We start from the raw sequence: 19,628 nt of genomic DNA, 5'->3' as shown, positions 1-19,628 counted from the left end.
CTTTTTTTTTTATAGAGTTTCACTTTTTATAAACCATATCATTAAATGGCATGACAGGGGCTGCCCAGGTGGCTCAGCGGTTTAGCACCGCCTTTAGCCCAGGGCCTGATCCTAGAGACCCAGGATCGAGTTCCGCGTCGGGCTCCCTGCATGGAAAAAACTAAGGCCCTAAGAAGTTAAGTGACATATCTGAGGGTCATGCAACTTCTAATAAAAGGCTAAAATTGGATTTTCTTATGGGAGAGATTAATAGTTAAGCCCAGTCCTCTCTCTTCCACTTAATAATTATATAACCTTGAGCACATGCTTTAACCTCTCTGGTCCTTTGTTCCTCTTCTGTAAAATGTCAAACATCTTTGGAAGGAGCCATTTGACAAGCTTCCTTTTTTAGGTGTTGTATCTGTTAGAAAAAATGTAGGCGTCACTGATCTTGCTGCATGTGACCTTGGACATGAATCTTTTCCTCATTTGACACCGGTTGTGTATGTTTGAACTAGAACCTTTTTTATCAGGTGTCATCACAGTTTTAAACCCCATTATATACTTTTTTAAAAAGACATTTTGTATGTCTTGTTCATGGCCTTAGTTCTGTTCCAGGGTTGATTTGTATCTAAGTATACTTTTGAAATGAAGCTTTTTGGGCAACTGGCTAGCTCAGTCAGAGCATGCAACTCTTGATCTCAGACTGTGAGTTCAAGCCCCATGTTGGGTGTAGAGGTTCCTTTTTTTTTCTTCAAGATTTTATTTAATTAAGAGAAAGAGAGCAAACAGACGTAGGGAGGAGAGGGAGAAGCAGGCTTTCCCAGAGCAGGGAACTCAACGTGGGGCTCGACCCCAGGACCCTAGGATCATGACATGAGCCAGAGGCAGACACTTAACTGACTGAGCCACCCAGGTGCCCCATAGAGATTACTTATTTAAAAAAAAAAAATGAAACTTTTTGGGGACACCTGGGTGGCTCAGTTGGTTAACTATCCAACTCTTGATTTCGGCTGTGGTCATGATCTCAGGATTGTGAGATCCTAGCTTCCAACTGGGCTCTACTTCTGTCCCTCACCCCCTGCCTCCTAAAAAAAATATATGAAGTTTTGGAATTTAAAAGTTAGTGAGGGCAGCCTGAGTGGCTCAGCGGTTTAGCGCCACCTTCAGCCCTGGGTGTGTGATCCTGGAGTCCCGGGATCGAGTCCCACGTCAGGCTCCCTGCATGGAGCCTGCTTCTCCCTCTGCCTGTGTCTCTGCCTCTCTCTCTGTATGTGTCTCTCATGAATGAATAAATAAATATTTTTTAAAATAAAAATAAAAAATAAAAGATATATATATGTAGCGAATTTGTGAGGCACAAAAAAAAGTTATTTTGAAATAAGATAACTGATTTTGTTACTGAATAGGAGTTGAGATGCTCTGAAAAATATATTTTACATTTTTAAAGCATTACATGGCTCTTTTTAACTTGAGTTTGATATTTTTTAATTTATTGTAGAATGGTTTGATCATATCCTTAATTGTTCATATTTCAGAGGGATTTTGATGTGATAAGATATAGTTAAAAGGCATTTTGTGTTTTATGAGGTTTTATAGTTTCAGTTTGCATAAAAACACAAATTTAAATCTGAGTCTTCTAAAGTGGGCTTCTGAATTATGATTGAAAAGCAAACCAAGGGGAAAAAAAAAAACCTCGTCTTTAAGAAACTAGCTCATGTCACTTTATTCTATAAAATTAACAGTCCTTTTCTAAGTGTGCTTCTGTGTGTTTTGTCTTGGTAACATGAGTTCATTCAGCTCTGCAGCCTCCTGACTGTATACATGGGGTTATGGACCTTCATAGAAAATGAGCTATTGCCACAATAAAAATAAGTGGGAAGGAGGAGAGAAGTAATTTGTCTTATTTTACTCAGGGAGTGTTTATGCAGCTCTGAAATGTGAGTTTATTCTTCCCAGGCTTTTACTATTAGCTCTCAGGCAGGACTACCTAATACTACTTTCTCAGCCAGCCTTTTGAAATTTGGAATTCTGAGCACTCTGAAGAGTGCTACTGTGTCTATGGAATTGACTGCCCCAGAGTCCTCATAACTCACGTGTCATGGGGGTTGTGTTTCGTGTCTTTGGTGCCCTTTCTTGCTGCTTATTCAGCACATTAGTGATGCTGTTTCTCAGACTCTTGGATGGATGTGGGAGGCGATCTTAACTATTTGAGTCTGGTTGGAATAAGGGACAGCACTTCTGATGCTGAGCTTCATTCAGTTCATGAGGTTTAAGATTATTTTCCTCAAAGAGGAATGCTTTTTGTCAGAGCAAAGATGATTTTTTTTTTCTTCCATATTTTTATACCCTTTGAACACTCGTGCCTTTGTTCTGTAGATGTTCATTCTGGACAGAGTTGAAGGTGATAGCTGCTCCCTTAATGAGTTTACCATTACTGGATCAACATATGCACCTATTGGAGAAGTGTGAGTACACCTGCCTAATCATTTAAAGGATCCATTGTGGCACTTTGGTACTTTATAGATTGGCAGTGTATCTACAGATTTTTCTGAATGTGGCTCATGTTAGTTACTAGAGTAGTACTTTTTTTTATGCACACTTTGAAAAAGAAAACGGTATAAGTCCTACTTTTTTCATTTTTATTTAGCTCATCTGTGGAGCCCAGTTTTTCAAGGGGTGTTTCTGTTTGTTTTGTATTGATACTTATGGTGGAAGAATTTAATTAAGAACTTCTGGACTTTACTGATTGCTTCTTGATATCAAAGACACATTCTTTTATTGTCTCTAGTAGCATCAGATTTCTAAGAGCCATCACTCAAAGTTCTTTGGAATATTTGCCAGGCTGTTGTCCACAAAACTATATAGTATAATGAAGTAAAAATCAATAGAGATGACTACACTGTGTTCTAAAAGTGTTTTCTTTTGATAGGCATAAAGATGATAAACCAGTGAAATGTCATCAATATGATGGTCTTGTGGAATTGGCAACCATCTGTGCTCTCTGTAATGATTCTGCATTGGATTACAATGAGGTAAGTCTCCGTATAAATGGGAAAGTAGACCTGGCGGTTCTAGTTCAAGGGTGGGGTGGGTGGAATGAAAATCCAGCCTTCCTTCCTCCCTTTGGAAAGTAAGGGTTCCTGGTTTTATTTCCTCTTTCCATTTTATCCAAGTCAGTGTGACCTAGCCAAAGAAAGCTGAGAGCCTTTCCTATGTCCTCTGACTGCTCACTGTAGTCATTTTCCTAAGAACCAGAGTGTATGTAGTACATTCTGCTTTGGTATGGCTACTATACAGGAAGAAAACCTAGGAAAGGGCATGTTTTCCCGAAAGTATAGGGTATTTGTCTATTGTTTTTGCAGGGGTTTTTGTTTGTTTGTTTAAGATGAGGACCGTTAAGTCCTTGATAAACTGAGGGTTAGAAGGTTGTTTTGATGATGACAATAAAATTTAGCCAACAGAAATCCTCTTTCCCTTCTTTTTTACTTATATAATAATATGCTGGGTTCTATCTAAAAGATAAGGCAGTCCCCAGCAGAACCCTGGCGTGAACTCTGTAAAGTGGTAACACACACTGCCACATGCTCTGTTTTTTTTTTGTTGTTGTTGTTGTTTTGCCGCATGCTCTTTGTAAGCTCTGTTTGAATTAATATTGTGACTAGTGGCTTCTCATAGTTAAAGGAAATAAAAAGCCTAGTTATAGGGGCACCTGGGTGGCTCAGTGGTTGAGCATCTGCCTTTGGCTCAGGTTGTGATCCTGGGGTCCTGGGATCAAGTCCCACGTCAGGCTCCCCACAGAGTGTCTGCTTCTCCCTCTGCCTATGTCTCTGCCTTTCTCTCGTCTCTCATGAATAAATGAATAAAATCTGTAACAGAATGACTTAGTTATATTAGAATAAGATAATGTGCTTGGAGTATATTTTTAAGTATGTGTCCTGTGTTCCAGAGTCAGATAAAAATGGCCCTTAGAAGAATGATGTAATGAAGGAGAAAGTTGTCCTCTGATGGGAAGTCTTTATTAATGAAAACCTTATTTACTACTTTTACACTTTCTATGCTTTTAACCAATACAGGCGAAGGGTGTGTATGAAAAAGTTGGAGAAGCTACAGAGACTGCTCTCACATGCCTAGTAGAGAAGATGAATGTATTTGATACCGAATTGAAGGGTCTTTCTAAAATAGAGCGAGCAAATGCCTGCAACTCGGTCAGTATTTAAGCTTGGTATATTGTCCATGCTGCCCCTTCTTGCTACCCCCTCTCGTAGACAGCTAAGATACATGTACCTGATCTCCTTAAACTTGTGGCATCTCCTTCCTCACATTCACTCTCAGGTCAAATTATTTGGCTATCTAAAAAAATAGGAGGGATCACTAGATATTTTCCAACACAATTATCCGTGCCCCCAAGGTCTGCCTTCTCAGAGCTCCCAGTGTGGGAGCGCACGGTCCTTGCTCCCAGCAGAGCCAGGCTGCTCCTCGCACAGTGAGAGCCCCACCCTCTCTCCTATACTCTCACTCCCAGATCTTTATCAGCACAGGATGAATAGTAGTATGGTTTTTATTGTAAAACTTTCTTTTGACTTTATTTCCCCCTTTAGCACCCTGCTTTTCTAGTAAAATTTCTCTAAGCAGCCATCTTAATGTATTCTCTTGTTTCACTTTTCCTGTTTTCTCGAACCCATTCCACTGGATCTAGTTAAGCATTTGGGTGAATACACCAAGTCTCAGGCTGTGAAAGGGGCTTCAAGACCAGCCAGTCCAGTCCGGCACTTACAGGCAGGAAAAGTGAGGCCTTCTGTGACTTAGTGCAGTCTCCCAGGGTGAGGCAGAATTAGACTTATGCTCTAGTACCCTTTTTTGCATCATTTGTCTCCTTTATAATAACCATCCTGAGGATGCAAAACTCACACCAGAATTAAGGATATAGATTTCCGCTAAGTGTGTCAACTCACAGCTCACAACTAGCGATTATAGTCACTAGGGCCTGGGGCGCGTCCTATGGCATCTTGCTCCAACAAAGGTGGCTTCCATAAACACAGGAGAAGTCCAGTCAGTCCCCTTGTCTCTGGGAGAGCTCACCCCCTGACGTCAGCCTGGGGTTGGGTGGTGGGCCTGGCAAAGCCACACTGCCTGACTGCTCTGTTATTAGTTGGTGTGACTAAGTCCCTCAGAGGCAGCTTTAGCTTCACAGAGACTGAGGGTTAGAATTGTTTGATTCTAGATCTATAACTACTTGATGAAGGGAAACAAGTAGTATCATGGAGCTTGAAAATGGTACGTTAACTGTCAGAATGACCACAAATAAGGGTATGGCTCTCTGTTCTCTCATCTGCAGACTAATAAGCATTTTCTTGCTCCATGGCTGCCTTTGCCTCATTTTTTGTCTGCAGCAGAGGGGGTGGTGTGTATGTCAGAAACGATGGTCATGGGGCTCCTTCACTGAAAGTTCCCAGACCTGATCCCATGCCAATCCCCAGCCCCCAGAAAGGAGAAGTGTGTTAAAGGTGAAATGGGGGCAGCCCAGTGGCTCAGTGGTTTATTGCCGCCTGGAGACCAGGGATCAAGTCCCATGTCGGGCTTCCTGCATGGAGCCTGCTTCTCCCTCTGCCTCTCTCTCTCTCTCTCTCTCTCTGTGTCTCTCATGAATAAATAAATAAAATCTTAAAAAATAGGGATCCCTGGGTGGCGCAGCGGTTTGGCGCCTGCCTTTGGCCCGGGGCGCGATCCTGGAGACCTGGGATCGAATCCCACGTCGGGCTCCCGGTGCATGGAGCCTGCTTCTCCCTCTGCCTATGTCTCTGCTTCTCTCTCTCTCACTGTGTGCCTATCATAAATAAATAAAAAAATTTAAAAAAAAAAATTAAAAAAAAAAAAATCTTAAAAAATAAATAAATAAAGGTGAAATGGGCCTAGTGAACCATCTGGAAATAACTCATGCTCTGGACCATGCTAATACTGGAAGAAACGGCTTTGTGTCCGTGCCCGTCCCTCATAAATCTGGTACCTGCCTGGGTCCACACCTTAGAATCTCTACATGTTCCTTCAGTCTTCTTAGAGCATTTGGTACAACAAATGCTGGAAACTAAACACATAATATATGCAGTTGAGGTGATGTAGAATTCAGTAATGGTGTTTTGTTTTGTTTTGTTTTGTTTTTTTGCTTGAGGCCGCTCTGGCAAGAGGGTGGCTATAGTCCGTCCACCCACCCTGGCACAGAAGCCACAGACATCAGTCCACTCATCACTGCCCACACTGGGTGTGGGGGTTCTTGGGGATTTCTGCAGCTGTCATTAGCTTAATGTCTGAGTGGGACGTAGGAGAAGATCAGGGTAATTCAAATAAAGGCAGAAAACCATAAATCATTTCAGTGGATACAGAAAAGCCATCTGATAAAACTTCTGTTCATGATGAGAATTCTGCAAATTTCACCTTCAAGCTGATGGTGCATTTACACAGAGCCTATAGTAATGTCATACTTAATAGCAACAGAAAAAGTTCTACTGTCCCTGTTTCTATTCAGTATTGTACTGGCAGCTCCAGTCCATGCAGTAAGGCCAGAAAAGTCAAAAGTATAAAAATCAGAAACAAGAAGTATACACCGTAGGTAACGTGGTTGTATACACGATGCAGATCTGACAACGTCTCAATCTGAAGGGTACTTTATAGTCCTCATTTACCCAAGCTGTTGCTCTCTCCATCCCTGAAACATTCCCTCCCGGGCCCTCTGCAGACTCCCTTGGCTGAATTGTCCATCTCCCACCAGGGGTAGGGAGACCCCAGGGCCCATCCTCCACCTTCCCTGTGTGCAGTTAACTCCCATGAGGTCTTTGGTCACCGTGCTAGAGTGAAGAGTGGTGGCCGCTGGCTCCCTGAAGCTCTTCAGAATAAAGAAAACAGCAGCTCTTCCAGGTGCTTAGTAGCCACACTGGACAGCCACATGAGCAGCTCTGATCGAACATTCCCACCATGGTGGGAACTTCAGCAGTGCTCTGGACCACCTATTTCTGCCCCCAGTGGCCATCACTTCTTGGATTATTTGTACTAAGTGGTGTTCCTTATCCCCTGCTAGCTAATTCTTAATGCAACTGCCAGACCTTGAAACCTCCCTTGTCTTCTTCCATTTTCACTTGTTATAAAATGTCATGAAGTGATTCTTAACATTCTATAACCAGTTTCTCACCTCTTTTTCTTGTAAGTTTTTCCAGCTGCTCAGCGTGGAAGCTCCTTGAGCACGCCAGGTCATGCCAGCCTGTACCTCTGTGCTCTTGGCTCAAATAGCCCTCCTGTTTTTACTCAAACATCCCTTCTGTTTTTACTCCTGTTTCTTCTGACCATTTCTGTAAAATTGCAACCTGAACATACAAATTTTCCATCCACCTTCCCTGCCTTATTAAAAAAAATTTTTTTTTTTTAAATTTTTTTTTCGGGCAGCCCCAGTGGTGCAGCGGTTTAGCACTGCCTGCAGCCCGGGTGTGATCCTGGAGACCCGGGATTGAGTCTGTCCGGCTCCCTGCATGGAGCCTGCTTCTCCCTCTCTCTTTCTCTCTCTCTGTCTCTATGAATAAATAAGCAAAAAATCTTTAAAAAAAAATTTTCCCCCCATAGCACTTTGTTTACATTCTAGTGCATCTTTCCCAAACTAGGGGGCATGTGTAAGCTTCAGGAGGGGGAGAATTCCACTTGTTTTGTTCATTGTCTATTGCTAAATCCCCAGTGCCTGTCAGGTAGTAGTTGCTTAGTGAATATTTGTTGAACAAACCAGAAATACACAGAAACGGGCATCTAGTAGCATTCCACGTTGTTGTCTTATAGGTCATTAAGCAGTTGATGAAAAAGGAATTTACTTTGGAGTTTTCACGTGATAGAAAATCAATGTCAGTTTATTGTACACCAAACAAACCGAGCCGGACTTCGATGAGCAAAATGTTTGTGAAGGCAAGTACGGCACATTGCAGTTGTGATATTCTCACCAGGATTAACATCCTGGGTGAGCCCAGTAAATAAGATTGTTGACCTCAGTCTGTAACATTTCCAGGGGGCTCCTGAAGGTGTCATTGACAGGTGCACCCACATTCGAGTTGGAAGTACTAAAGTCCCTATGACCCCAGGCGTCAAACAGAAGGTCATGTCTGTCATTCGGGAATGGGGTAGCGGCAGCGACACACTGCGGTGCCTGGCCCTGGCCACCCACGACAACCCGCTGAGAAGAGAAGAAATGAACCTTGAGGACTCTGCCAACTTTATTAAATATGAGGTTAGCTGATGCAAAGTTTCTTCCCCCACGCCCTGCACATTCATTGTGTTCAAACAGTGCTCCTTCAGTAAAAGGTCAAATGAGTCTTGCTTTTGCCAAGAAAAAGGTGTGGTGGTTTGTTTTTCTGCAGGTCAGATGCATCACCATTCCAGTTTAGCTTGCTGCTTCCAACACGTGCAGTTAACAGTTTAACACAGGTCTCTTACCTTCAGGGTGGAACTCTTTAGACTTGAGCTAAAGAAACTTGTAAAGCCTATTCTGCAATTCCCATGTAAATGAAGATGTTTTTTAAGTTGGGAATGTTTTTTAAACATTTGTTAGTTATTAAAGGTCAAAATATCCAAGTTGAGAGATTCCTCCTTATCTGCTCATAGGATTCCTTCCTCCCAGGTATGTGCCTTCCTGAAGCACTGCCTGGAAGGAGTAAGGCTAATTTTGGCACTTGGGCCACTAGATTGGCCACCACCAGAGTGCTCTTAGTCCTTGGTAGGTGTTTTTCCTGATTTCAAAGGAGGATTGTCACCAGAGGTAAAGGATGATTTGGTCACAAGAATGCAGTATTTCATCCTTTCCGATTAATTGGAATTCATATTCATACTGTTCCTCAGTGGATTTATATCTGTATGAATTTTAATCTTAGAGAAGAGTCACCATTACATAATTTATCATAAGAAGACGCAGAGACCTTTCCTCTTAGTGTGTGTGACTGGCCATTGTTGACACTAAGGAAAAGACTGGAATATCCTGTTTAAGCGCAAGGTGATTCTTTTGCTGTAGACCAACCTGACTTTCGTTGGATGCGTGGGCATGCTGGATCCTCCAAGAATTGAAGTGGCCTCCTCTGTGAAGCTGTGCCGGCAAGCAGGCATCCGAGTCATTATGATCACGGGAGACAACAAGGGCACGGCGGTGGCCATCTGTCGGCGCATTGGCATCTTTGGACAGGACGAAGATGTGACGTCAAAGGCTTTTACAGGCCGGGAGTTTGATGAGCTCAATCCTTCAGCCCAGAGGGATGCCTGCTTGAATGCCCGCTGTTTCGCTCGAGTCGAACCTTCCCACAAGTCAAAAATTGTAGAATTCCTTCAGTCTTTTGATGAGATTACAGCCATGGTGAGTACCTTTGGGCTCACACTACACAGACACAGCACATTGTGATTTTTGACTGTTAAATTTTTAGTACCAGCTCCCAGATTTGGAATATCCTGATTTCGGTCACAATCAGGGCTCTTTGTCTAGGGTTCTACTGACCCATAGTTGGCATGCTGTGTGTTACCTGCAGGGAAGGCTCTAAAGATGTAGAAGTGTGCCTTCTGAGTCATTTGTGGAGAAATACATGGTGACACCCAGTCTTTGTCTTGATTAATGTATACAGTTTTCTAAAAATTAAGAGTAGAACTCATTTGTGTTCTCTCACCCAATCTTCAGATAACCCTACCTGAAATTAGATGGTACTGGTCAAGCATTAAAACTGCCTGTTGGTGGGGCATTTCTAGTATTTTTCCTCTAGTGTGATTTTTCACCCAGACACATTCATGTTTTGTAATATTTGCTTTCTGTTTGTAAAATCTTAAGAAAAAAAGATGTTACTTGAAAGTAGATATTACAGATACACTTCCTTCTTCTTCTCCCAGAGGGAACCACTGTTCTGAATTCAATGTTGGGTGTTTAGTAAGCTTAAAAAACACCCATGGAAATGATAGCTTTGTAGACAGTATTTAGTATTTTTACATGTTTGTGACTTTTGTAAATGGCATGTTATGGTTTCCACCTTTTTGCAGTCTACACCTATTCTGAGATTTCTCTGGGTGGATGCGAGTGCTGCATCGTAACTGCCATGTGGGTGGTTTTGAGTTTTGTTTGGTAAAAAAAAAAAAAGTCATAGAGATGAATTTTTTTTTTCATAGAGATGAATTTTAAAGTCTTCTTTGTTTCATTTCCCAGGTTAAGAGTGTTTTGTGATGCCACTTTGTAAAAATGATAGTTCACTATGTCTGTGCCCAGAGGCCCCCAGCTCCATTCCTATCCCTTGCTTCAAGATGGCTGAGCCTTTTTCAGGGATGTGTGTGTGAGGTGGCTGCAGGTGTGTGTAAACCACTTCTCATGTTCCTTTTCAGACTGGGGATGGTGTGAATGATGCTCCTGCCCTGAAGAAATCGGAGATCGGCATTGCAATGGGCTCGGGCACAGCAGTGGCTAAAACTGCCTCTGAAATGGTCCTGGCAGATGACAACTTCTCCACCATCGTGGCTGCTGTCGAGGAGGGGCGGGCAATCTACAACAATATGAAGCAGTTTATCCGCTACCTCATCTCATCAAATGTGGGGGAAGTTGTCTGGTGGGTCCCTGTGAAAGATCCCTTGTAGTCCTTGGTCTAAAATCAGGCCTTGGGATGACCAGTTTTTCAGATTATTGTTCATATGGCAGCAGCTTTGGTCTTTGGTGGGAAGGTAGAGGTTCTTCCCACCCTTGAGAGGGCTGTCCTACAGCTACTCTGATGTGTAAAGGATGCTCTCATAGAAATGAGTTTAACTATATAAAGTAACATAAAATTCTTGGTTTTCTAACATTTTACTTTAACTCGAAATTAGGACAAATGTTTTATGGTGGCCAGAAAGTAAGTTCAAGCAGTCACTGTTACTGTCCATTGATTTTTTTTTTTTTTTTTTTTTTTTTTTTTTTTTTTTTTTATGGAGATGAAGAATGTGCTAATGCTATATAAGTTACCAAAATAATCTGGGGTCTCTTTCTTTGGGTGGAAACAGTATTTTCCTGACGGCAGCCCTTGGATTCCCTGAGGCTTTAATTCCTGTCCAGCTGCTCTGGGTCAATCTGGTGACAGATGGCCTGCCTGCCACTGCCCTGGGGTTTAACCCTCCTGATCTAGACATCATGAACAAACCACCCCGGAACCCGAAGGAACCTCTGATCAGTGGATGGCTCTTTTTCCGTTACCTGGCCATTGGCTGTGAGTACAGTTTTTATATTGTGTTTTGTTTTGTTAAGATTTTTATTTATTTATTCATGAGAGAGACAGAAGCAGAGACATAGGCAGAGGGAGAAGTGGGCTCACTCTGGAGAGCCGGATGCGGGATTTGATCCCAGGACCCGAGATCACAACCTGAGTCAAAGGCAGATGCTCAACCACTGAGCCATCCAGGTGCCCCTGTATCATTGATTAAAAAAAAAAAAAAGTTCATGAGCCAAGATGTTGTAAATTCATCCCTTAAAACCACTTTTGTATCCCTGTATTAGCAAAAAATGGAGTTTAATAAACCATATACCACTTTACAGGAAAATTAGTTGTTTTAGTTATCCTTGTCATTCCTTAGGCTGTTATGAGATTTTGAGATTTAACCTAAAGGGCAAAGGGATACAGGGGTGAGTCGGGGTCAGGCCTTACATCACCAAGCTATGAAACTAAGCTGCATTCCTTTAAGTAGAGCAGGGAGATGTGTGTTCATCCGCAGTGCTTGGGAAACACACGGGAGCCCCAGCCACAGGTCAGGTTCTATATATGCCATCTCTGTAGGCCTTGTGCTCCTGTCCCAGCTGTGGGTTCTTATCCTCACTTTAGAGCATAGGAAATGAGGCCCAGAGAATTACAATAACTGCCCTGGGGTTCTATAGGAAGGTGGGTTGTTTATTTAATATGTTCATAGGATTTAAAATTCCAAAAGCACTCTGTGGCATAAAGTGAGAAGGTTCGCAGCCAGTCACTTCCCCTCCAACACTGAATTTCACTTGTACCCTCTGGAAATATTCAAGCAAATAGATCTATTCTATACACTTACTTTCCTAAGTATTGGTGTGCTATACGTACATGTGTGCTGAACCCTATCTTTTTGTATTTCTTCCTATTTTGAGGGAATTGCCATGTCATTGTCTACATAGCTGCCCTCAGCTGCCTCCTGTTCTATTGTAATTGCCAAGTTGGGGTGTGAACGTGTGCATTTTGGTAGATGCTACCCACATTGGGACCATCTTTGTGGTGTCAAGTCCCTGTGTTCTCTACTGCCCTGTTGCTCTGTAATAAACTTGATCAAATCAAAACTAATTGGTTAGGGAGCAGTGGGTGCGGTGGTTCCACAGTCGGCTTTGGTCTCTGGCATGTTGTTTGCGTGCTGCAATAACTGCTCTGGTGGCATTTCCACAAAAAGGATCTGCCAGGCCTTTGATGGAGCAGATAAGGGTATAATTGGGGGCATCATTTTCCCTAAGTCATGGGTGGTGTGATCTGGTCCTCCAGCACAGCAAGGTGCTCTGTGGAGGACATGTCCCTACAGCCTTAAAGTGTTAGCCCCCAGGTAGCGGGGAGGGGCCTGGCTAGCGTAAAGATCCAGCCAGTTCCCATAGGGGCTTTTTCTCCCAAACGCTGGAAGAAAAGTTGCGTAGTTTTTCTGTACTGCAGACACCCCTCCTTGCAAACCCTCCATCTAGCTGCTTTGGCTGATGTGAGTGAGCAGTTGCTAGTGGCAGCGGCAGACTCTCCTGTACCACGGACGTACCAGATCTCTCTGCTGGAGAGTGGCCCCCAAGGTGGCACATGCAGTGAGAGCTGTGGGCTGTAGACCCCGCCTGTGTCTCTTTCCAGGTTATGTTGGCGCTGCTACCGTGGGTGCTGCTGCATGGTGGTTCATTGCTGCCGACGGAGGACCAAGAGTGTCCTTCTACCAGCTGGTATGTGTCTGCCTTTTTTCTATCTTAGAGGCAAAGTGTTACAAGGTTGTCTTTGTGCTTTTTGTGGTTAGGTGCCTACCAAATAATCCTAATACTCAAATAATAAGCAGTTGCATCCAAAATTATTCTGAAGGACCAGGGCTTCTCTGGGAGATGGGGTGAGACCTTGTGTGGGTCTGTGTTCTGGGCTTCCTGTGAAACAGGCCATGGACCTTGGAAATGTACTTGGCTCATCAGGAACTTAATTGGGCATTTGTTGCAGAGCCACTTCCTACAGTGTAAAGATGACAACCCGGACTTTGAAGGAGTGGATTGTGCAATCTTTGAATCCCCGTACCCGATGACAATGGCGCTGTCTGTTCTAGTAACCATAGAGATGTGTAATGCCCTCAACAGGTCAGTGAGTCCTCAACAAGCTGGGGCAAGAGCTCCGCCAGCTAGCACACTGGGGAACTGGGTGTCGTGGTTTATAGATGATTGCAGAGAAGCTCCTCCCTCCCAGAAAGAAAGAACAAGCAGCACCAGTTTTAAAAGCTTCAGTCGTCATCACCTCCAGGAAGTAGTGGGAGTGCTTAACCACATGTTCCTTATGAGACAGTGGGGGCCAAAAATAGGGCCTTCAGTGCCCACAGGGAAGGCACTCTTGCCTTTCAGCAGCAAGACAAATGGTATCAGCCAATTAAGCCAGTGATAAAAATGGAAATTTTGAAATAGCGTCAGCGTCAAGGGCAATTGAGAGCAGCTTTGAGTCCATTGAAATGGAGTCTGCTGTGCTGAAGCCTAGATTTTAAATTGGAAGTTTGTCCTACATCTAAACATTCTTCCTTTAACTTTGTCACAGTAGAAACTTCACTCGGTAGAATTAGGTCAGTGGGCAATGCCAGATTAGCTGTTGCCTTGTTGAACATCATTCAAAACAGTTTTGGGCAGTCGTGACAAAGGCCTTTGCCTTCTGGGTCTGCACATCTCATGTACCTCTCTTTGTCCTACAGCTTGTCCGAAAACCAGTCCCTGCTGAGGATGCCCCCCTGGGAGAACATCTGGCTGGTGGGCTCTATCTGCCTGTCCATGTCGCTTCACTTCCTCATCCTTTACGTGGAACCTTTGCCAGTAAGCGGTCGGGGACCACAACTGAGGCCGGGGCCTAACTACCTGTCCCACAAGTCTGGGAGCTTGACAGAGCTTTTTTTGTGTTTTAGCTTATTTTCCAGATCACACCGTTGAATTTGACCCAGTGGCTGATGGTGCTGAAAATCTCCTTGCCTGTGATTCTAATGGACGAGACACTCAAGTTTGTGGCCCGCAACTACCTGGAACCTGGTAAAGAGTGTGTGCAGCCTGCCACCAAATCCTGCTCGTTCTCGGCATGCACCGATGGGATTTCCTGGCCATTTGTGCTGCTCATAATGCCGCTGGTGATCTGGGTCTATAGCACAGACACTAACTTTAGCGATATGTTCTGGTCTTGACTGACAGTTTTACATAAAGAAGATGTTTAACTTAATCAATTAATTTTTTTATTGTTTAAAGCAACTGTCTATTTCTGCTGAATTTTCACATGAACATATTGGCTGGTGAAGGAGATTTCATACTCTAGATTTTTTGTTTTGCTTTTCTGACTCCAGTGGGGCAAGATTTTCCTTTTTTATACACATAATTAAAGTGTCCATTGACATGTACAGAGAACTAACACTATTTTATGCAAATATTTTTTTGTAGATGAAAAAGCATGTACAGTGTTCTGTTTAATACTCATCCTTGTATAAAAAAAATAGTTGAGCCAGCAGACATTGTCAGCAAATTAATTGGCAGCAGATTTTAGGAAATGAATGTGTGTGTTTTTTTTCTAAAACTAAATAGCATGTATTGTGTCTTTTGCATGATCATCTGGATTTAATCTGAGATCACAGTCTAATTTTTATTCATAAGCCAATTTTTCTGCACTGGGCAGAGTACTGCTACCTCAGTCAGTATTTTTTGGTTTGCCACCCCCTCACCCCCCAGCCCCTGTTCACTCCCACCCCCACCCCCCCACCCTGCTCGGCTGCTTCTCCTGTAGGGTTCCGATGGTTCTGTTTACATCAGTCTTAACAAGAGGTATGCCTGTTCTCGCTTGTGCAGAAAACATTGTTCCAGATTCAATCGACTGGGTTCATGTCCCCCCATGTAGTTTTTAAGGTTATTTATTTAAATGTCTAATGTATTTTATTGTAACAGACATTGTTTTGCCAACATTGCCTATTTCAGTGGCACTTCACAATCTAGTTTAAAAAGGAAAATAAAACATTTTAAATGGACAGAAAAATAACTGTCTTGTTTTTAACTTCTAAGTGGCTTAGCTTGAACTATCAGATGTGTTCAATTTTCTCTTAAGTTCTTAGCTCAGAACTTGAGTTTTACTGTGCTCGAGGGGAAGGTAAATTGTGTTCTGCTGCATAGGTAGCTGTAGGAATTAATGTGTAGGTGCCTGTTGTCACCCATGATACTCTTTTTGCAAGTTTCTGCTGGCCTGTTTTAGCCTGGTGTAGAGAACATAAGGGTGTGTGTGTGTGTGTGTATGTGTGTGTGTTTTTGTAAAAATCTGTAAATAGCACATGACCAAATGAACATATTGTATAGAACTATTTTTATTTGAATGTGGCACTAATGAACACCATGGTTACTATGATAAATGTTTGTGCATGTTCGAGATCAGTCTTACCAACAGTGTGTAAGTCATTAACTGTCCTAACTATGGTGTTTTCCTCCAATGCCTTCCAACATCCATCAACTAACGTGAGTATTCCCTAGAATCCTGATGCTTTAGCCTAAAAGTGACTGCCACCGAGTGAGCTAGCTGTGTGACACTAACGAAAAAGCCCCTTGTGTCATGCACTGCTGTGCTCTGTGGCTGTCTCCGAGAGCAGCAAGCATATGATGTGTGGTACCTGTGCACACGTGGGGTGGGTTAGCTGACCCGAGGTGTGATGCCTTTAGACTCCACGGACAGGGACTCAGCCAGATGTTGATGAGGGCCTGGTAAGAGAGAAAACTTGTTTTGCTTTGGTCCAGCTGACAGGCTGAGGGAATGCTGCCTTTGCTAATGCCAAGATGAGGATTCTCAAAAAACTTGTGGTTATTTGGTGTTTATTGGCTACAAGGACTCATCCCAAACCTTGCTACCTTATTCGATAAAAAGTAAGATCCTAGTGAAAGCAAATAATTGAACCAGCGATTTCCTACATCCATAAGTTTGTCTCAAATAGGCTTTTTTCACCTTTTGGGTCCTGTCTTTTGCATCTGAGACTTGTCTTCTCTTTCTCCAGGGTACATTATAGCCCAGTTATTAGGGCATGGCTCTGCTAGCAGCCAACCAACCTAGTCATGAGCCAGAGTGAAGGAGGCCTAGGCAGCAGCTCCCTCCCTGTGGGGTCTTTGTGAAGGGACTGGGGCCCCCCCTAAGGTGTGATAGAAAGGCTTGGTGTTTGGGGAAAAGTTCATGGGTATCAAGCTGGGCAGGGGGCTGTAAGTCCCAGCCTGACTCCCTGAGGCCACTGAGGAAGGGGGGCTGGTTTGTTAGGCAGAGAACATAGCAGGGAGGAGGGTTGGTTTTGCTGGTTTTGGCATTAAAAAGATGCAGGTTGAGTGACAAATGCAAGACATGCACGTTGACTGCAAACCAAGGCAGGATGTCGAGCTCCCAGGTGTGCTGTTCAGTGGAAACCAGACTCACCCAACAGTCCGTTCCTCATTCAGTTCCTTGGTGCCTCAACAAAACAAGCTGAATGTGGTTTGCTGCTGTTGGAGACACGCAAGGCCCTAGAGCCTGAATCGGTTGTTGTCTGTGGCTTCCCATCTTCAGGCCCACAGAGGCAGCTTGGGTACCTAATGCCTTCAGCCCGGGCAGCTGGGAGCACCCCCTTGTCAGTTCTGCTGAGAAACATGCCCCCTTGAGCACCTCACGGCAACCGTACTGTTGTGGACACAAGCCTGGCCTCAGGCCTCCTGCACTGAGGGCCACGTGCCCAGACCCTCACCCGGCACCTGTAGGAAGGCACAGGCAGCCTCTGCTTTTGCCACCATCAGGACTAGACAGGGCAGTGTCCTTTACAGACTCTACCAAAACCTGTTCGTGTTCCTGCTGATGGGCAGGTAGGCCTTGCACAGCTTTTTCGATAGGGCTTTCCTAGAAGACGGTGATCTCCCCTGTCCCCCCGCTGGGAGCCCGCTCCACCACTCATTCGGCATCTGCACAGTGCAGGTGACCTGGTCCTGCAGAGCGAGCTGCCTGAGCCCCCAGCCAAGCAGGGCAAGTGCCAGCCTCCCCCACAAACAGCTGCTACCACATCACCCTCAAACCTCGGGGCCTGAATGTCCTTGAGGTGGCAGACGTCAGGAATAGAAGACCACAAGCGTTAGCTCAGTGTCCTACCGCCCAGAGCCGGAGCGGTCTGCGGTGCCCAGGTCATCTGTTGCCTTTTTAATGTAACCACCAGTTTTGCCAAAGCCCCCACCATGCAGCTAACAGCGACGATGACGGTAATCCCCAGCCTTTCCTCTTCAAAGAGGGTGGTGATGAGAGCAGCTCCTCTTCTAGGACTGGGCAGGGCTAGCCCCCTGGGAGGGAGGGGGGGAGGGAAGGGAGAGGGAGGAGCCAGAGGCTTCACACTCTGCCACACTGCTCACCTCTCCTTCACCTTCCTTACCATCTGCACTGCTAACCAAGAACTTTCCCTCTTCTTGCTCATCTGCCTGCCATTACATCTGAAGCAATTATGTGTCTGCCTGGTGGGGTTCTTCCGTGAGCCAGGGTGGCCTTTGCTCTCTAGCTGGATGACACGAAGGGTCTGTTGCCAAGCCAGTACTTCTAGCTGCTATCCTATGTAGGCAGTGCCTCAGGGACAGTTAATCAGAAATGCTGGTCTTGAAATCTTACAAGATCAAACTGTATATTCCTTCTCACTATTCCTTGTCACTATTGATCTTAAATAGTTATTCTAACATTTCTTCCCCATAATTCATAAAGCTGATTTCCTCTCTCTTTCCTTTTCAGCAATACTGGAGTAACTGCTTCCTAAACCATTTTGCAGAAATATAAGGGTGTTCGGTTGCGTGCATGTGCGTTTTTAGCAACACATCTACCAGCCCTCTGCATGATTGATGTTGGGGGAAAAAGAAAAGTAGAAAAAAAGTCCCCAACTCATTGTGTGTTATGTGGAGGAAACGTGTATTACCAACGGGTTTAGCTTTTAAATCAAAATAATAATTACAAATGTACAACTTAGCTTAATGAATCAGAAAGCCTCTCCAGAGAACTTTGGTTTCTTTGCTGCAAGAAGAATGAGGTTCCAAAACCTTATCTAAGAACTTAGAAGCCATCAGCCAAGTCTCCGTGTTTCTCTGTGCAAAATGTCATAGTTTATATAAATGTACAATATTCAATTGTAATGCATGCCTTTGGTTGTAAGTAGCCAGATTTCTCTATGGTGTCATTTAAACATGCTACTTTTTAATTGGCCCTGTACAGTTTGCTTATTTATAAATTTATTGAAAACACTACAGGTGTTGAAAGGTTAGAATGTAGGCCTCCAGTTCATAACTTCAGTTATTTTTTTTTGAGTGTGCAAACAGCTATTTTGCACTGTATTAAATGTAACTTATTTAATGAAATCAGAAGCAGTAGACAGATGTTGGTGCAATACGATATTGTGATGCATTTATCTTAATAAAATGCTAAACGTCAGTTTATCACAAGCATGTTTGACTTTAGACTGTAAATAGAGATCAGTTGTCTATTTCTGTGCTGGTAACAAGCATTGCACAGACATGGTTTCAGGTAAATAAATCTATTCTACGATAAGTTCACAGTGTGGTGCTGACTGTTCTCCGGTGGGAGGAATGGGTGATGGGCACTGAGGGCCTCCAGCCCTGTACCCTAAAAGGTTTTGCTTTCTGGTGGGGGAAGGTCTTAGACTTGACATTCTGGGGAAGAGGTCTGCTCATGTGTCACATGATCTGTAAAAAATAGTCTGCCCCCAAGTATAGGGAAAACTGTCTTGTCATTGGGGTTTTCAGAGAAAATCAGATGATTTTAAAAGTAGTCAGCAGCTTGGTTACACCAGTGGAAAGATGCTTCTCCTACTGTTCCGATGGAAAATGCAAAATTCTACACTCCTACTCGGAATAGATAAAAACAAACTGGAACAGCTGCAACAGATACCAGAATTCATCCATTTGATGGTTATTTAGTGTTTATCTACCAGGCATGGTTTGGGGTGGGGCATTTCTGTTTTCCAAATTTCCTAAGAGGATTCTTTTATCATTTAAAAAAAGGCAGCAAAAAAATAATAAATAAATTTAAAATAAATAAATTTAAAAGGCAGCGAGGCAAGGATAGATGATTCTATAAATTTAATAACAAAAAACACAAATCCTAGCAACAGTAGAGATGGAAGAAATATTTTATAACATGCAGAAAAATGAACCAGAAGTATTGACACAACCAGAATTCCACTCACCATCCACCAGTGGCCCACTACTCAACACTGTCGAAGGTCTCTGCAATCAGGCAATAGATGGGCCGATACCTACAAGTGAACAAAAAACCCCAAGAGTCTTACTGGATCAATGGTAATCTCTTGTTCTTAAGAAAGTTTAATAATTTAGGGGGAGTTGACATCTTGAGGTAATACATAATTCATATGTTAATGATAAATGAAAATACCAGCAGACA

General features: G+C 43.5%; 1 protein-coding gene across 2 annotated transcripts in view; it reads left to right on the top strand.

The window, feature by feature from the left end:
* ATP2A2 (ATPase sarcoplasmic/endoplasmic reticulum Ca2+ transporting 2) overlaps window positions 1-18,755 on the top strand; it is a 61,220-nt gene extending 42,465 nt beyond the window's left edge. Inside the window, exons 9-21 of one of the 2 annotated variants that reach the window (XR_005983779.1) lie at window positions 2,359-2,447; window positions 2,912-3,014; window positions 4,056-4,187; window positions 7,795-7,917; window positions 8,018-8,236; window positions 9,014-9,349; window positions 10,354-10,574; window positions 11,002-11,204; window positions 12,831-12,916; window positions 13,179-13,312; window positions 13,909-14,026; window positions 14,116-15,691; window positions 17,949-18,755. Coding sequence is in view for 1 of the 2 variants with exons in the window: in XM_041728915.1 (XP_041584849.1) it covers window positions 2,359-2,447; window positions 2,912-3,014; window positions 4,056-4,187; window positions 7,795-7,917; window positions 8,018-8,236; window positions 9,014-9,349; window positions 10,354-10,574; window positions 11,002-11,204; window positions 12,831-12,916; window positions 13,179-13,312; window positions 13,909-14,026; window positions 14,116-14,236; window positions 17,949-17,962 (1,899 nt within the window). In the remaining variant the exon portion in view is untranslated. The remainder of the gene's footprint in view (window positions 1-2,358; window positions 2,448-2,911; window positions 3,015-4,055; window positions 4,188-7,794; window positions 7,918-8,017; window positions 8,237-9,013; window positions 9,350-10,353; window positions 10,575-11,001; window positions 11,205-12,830; window positions 12,917-13,178; window positions 13,313-13,908; window positions 14,027-14,115; window positions 15,692-17,948) is intronic. The other variant, XM_041728915.1, reaches the window with a different exon arrangement.
* The last annotated feature ends 873 nt before the right edge of the window (window positions 18,756-19,628 follow it).

Source organism: Vulpes lagopus, chromosome 14 (genome assembly GCF_018345385.1).
Source record: "Vulpes lagopus strain Blue_001 chromosome 14, ASM1834538v1, whole genome shotgun sequence".
In the NCBI taxonomy this organism is placed as follows: domain Eukaryota; kingdom Metazoa; phylum Chordata; class Mammalia; order Carnivora; family Canidae; genus Vulpes; species Vulpes lagopus.
Note: the sequence above shows the minus strand (reverse complement) of the source record. Positions and strands in the feature narration are given on the sequence as shown.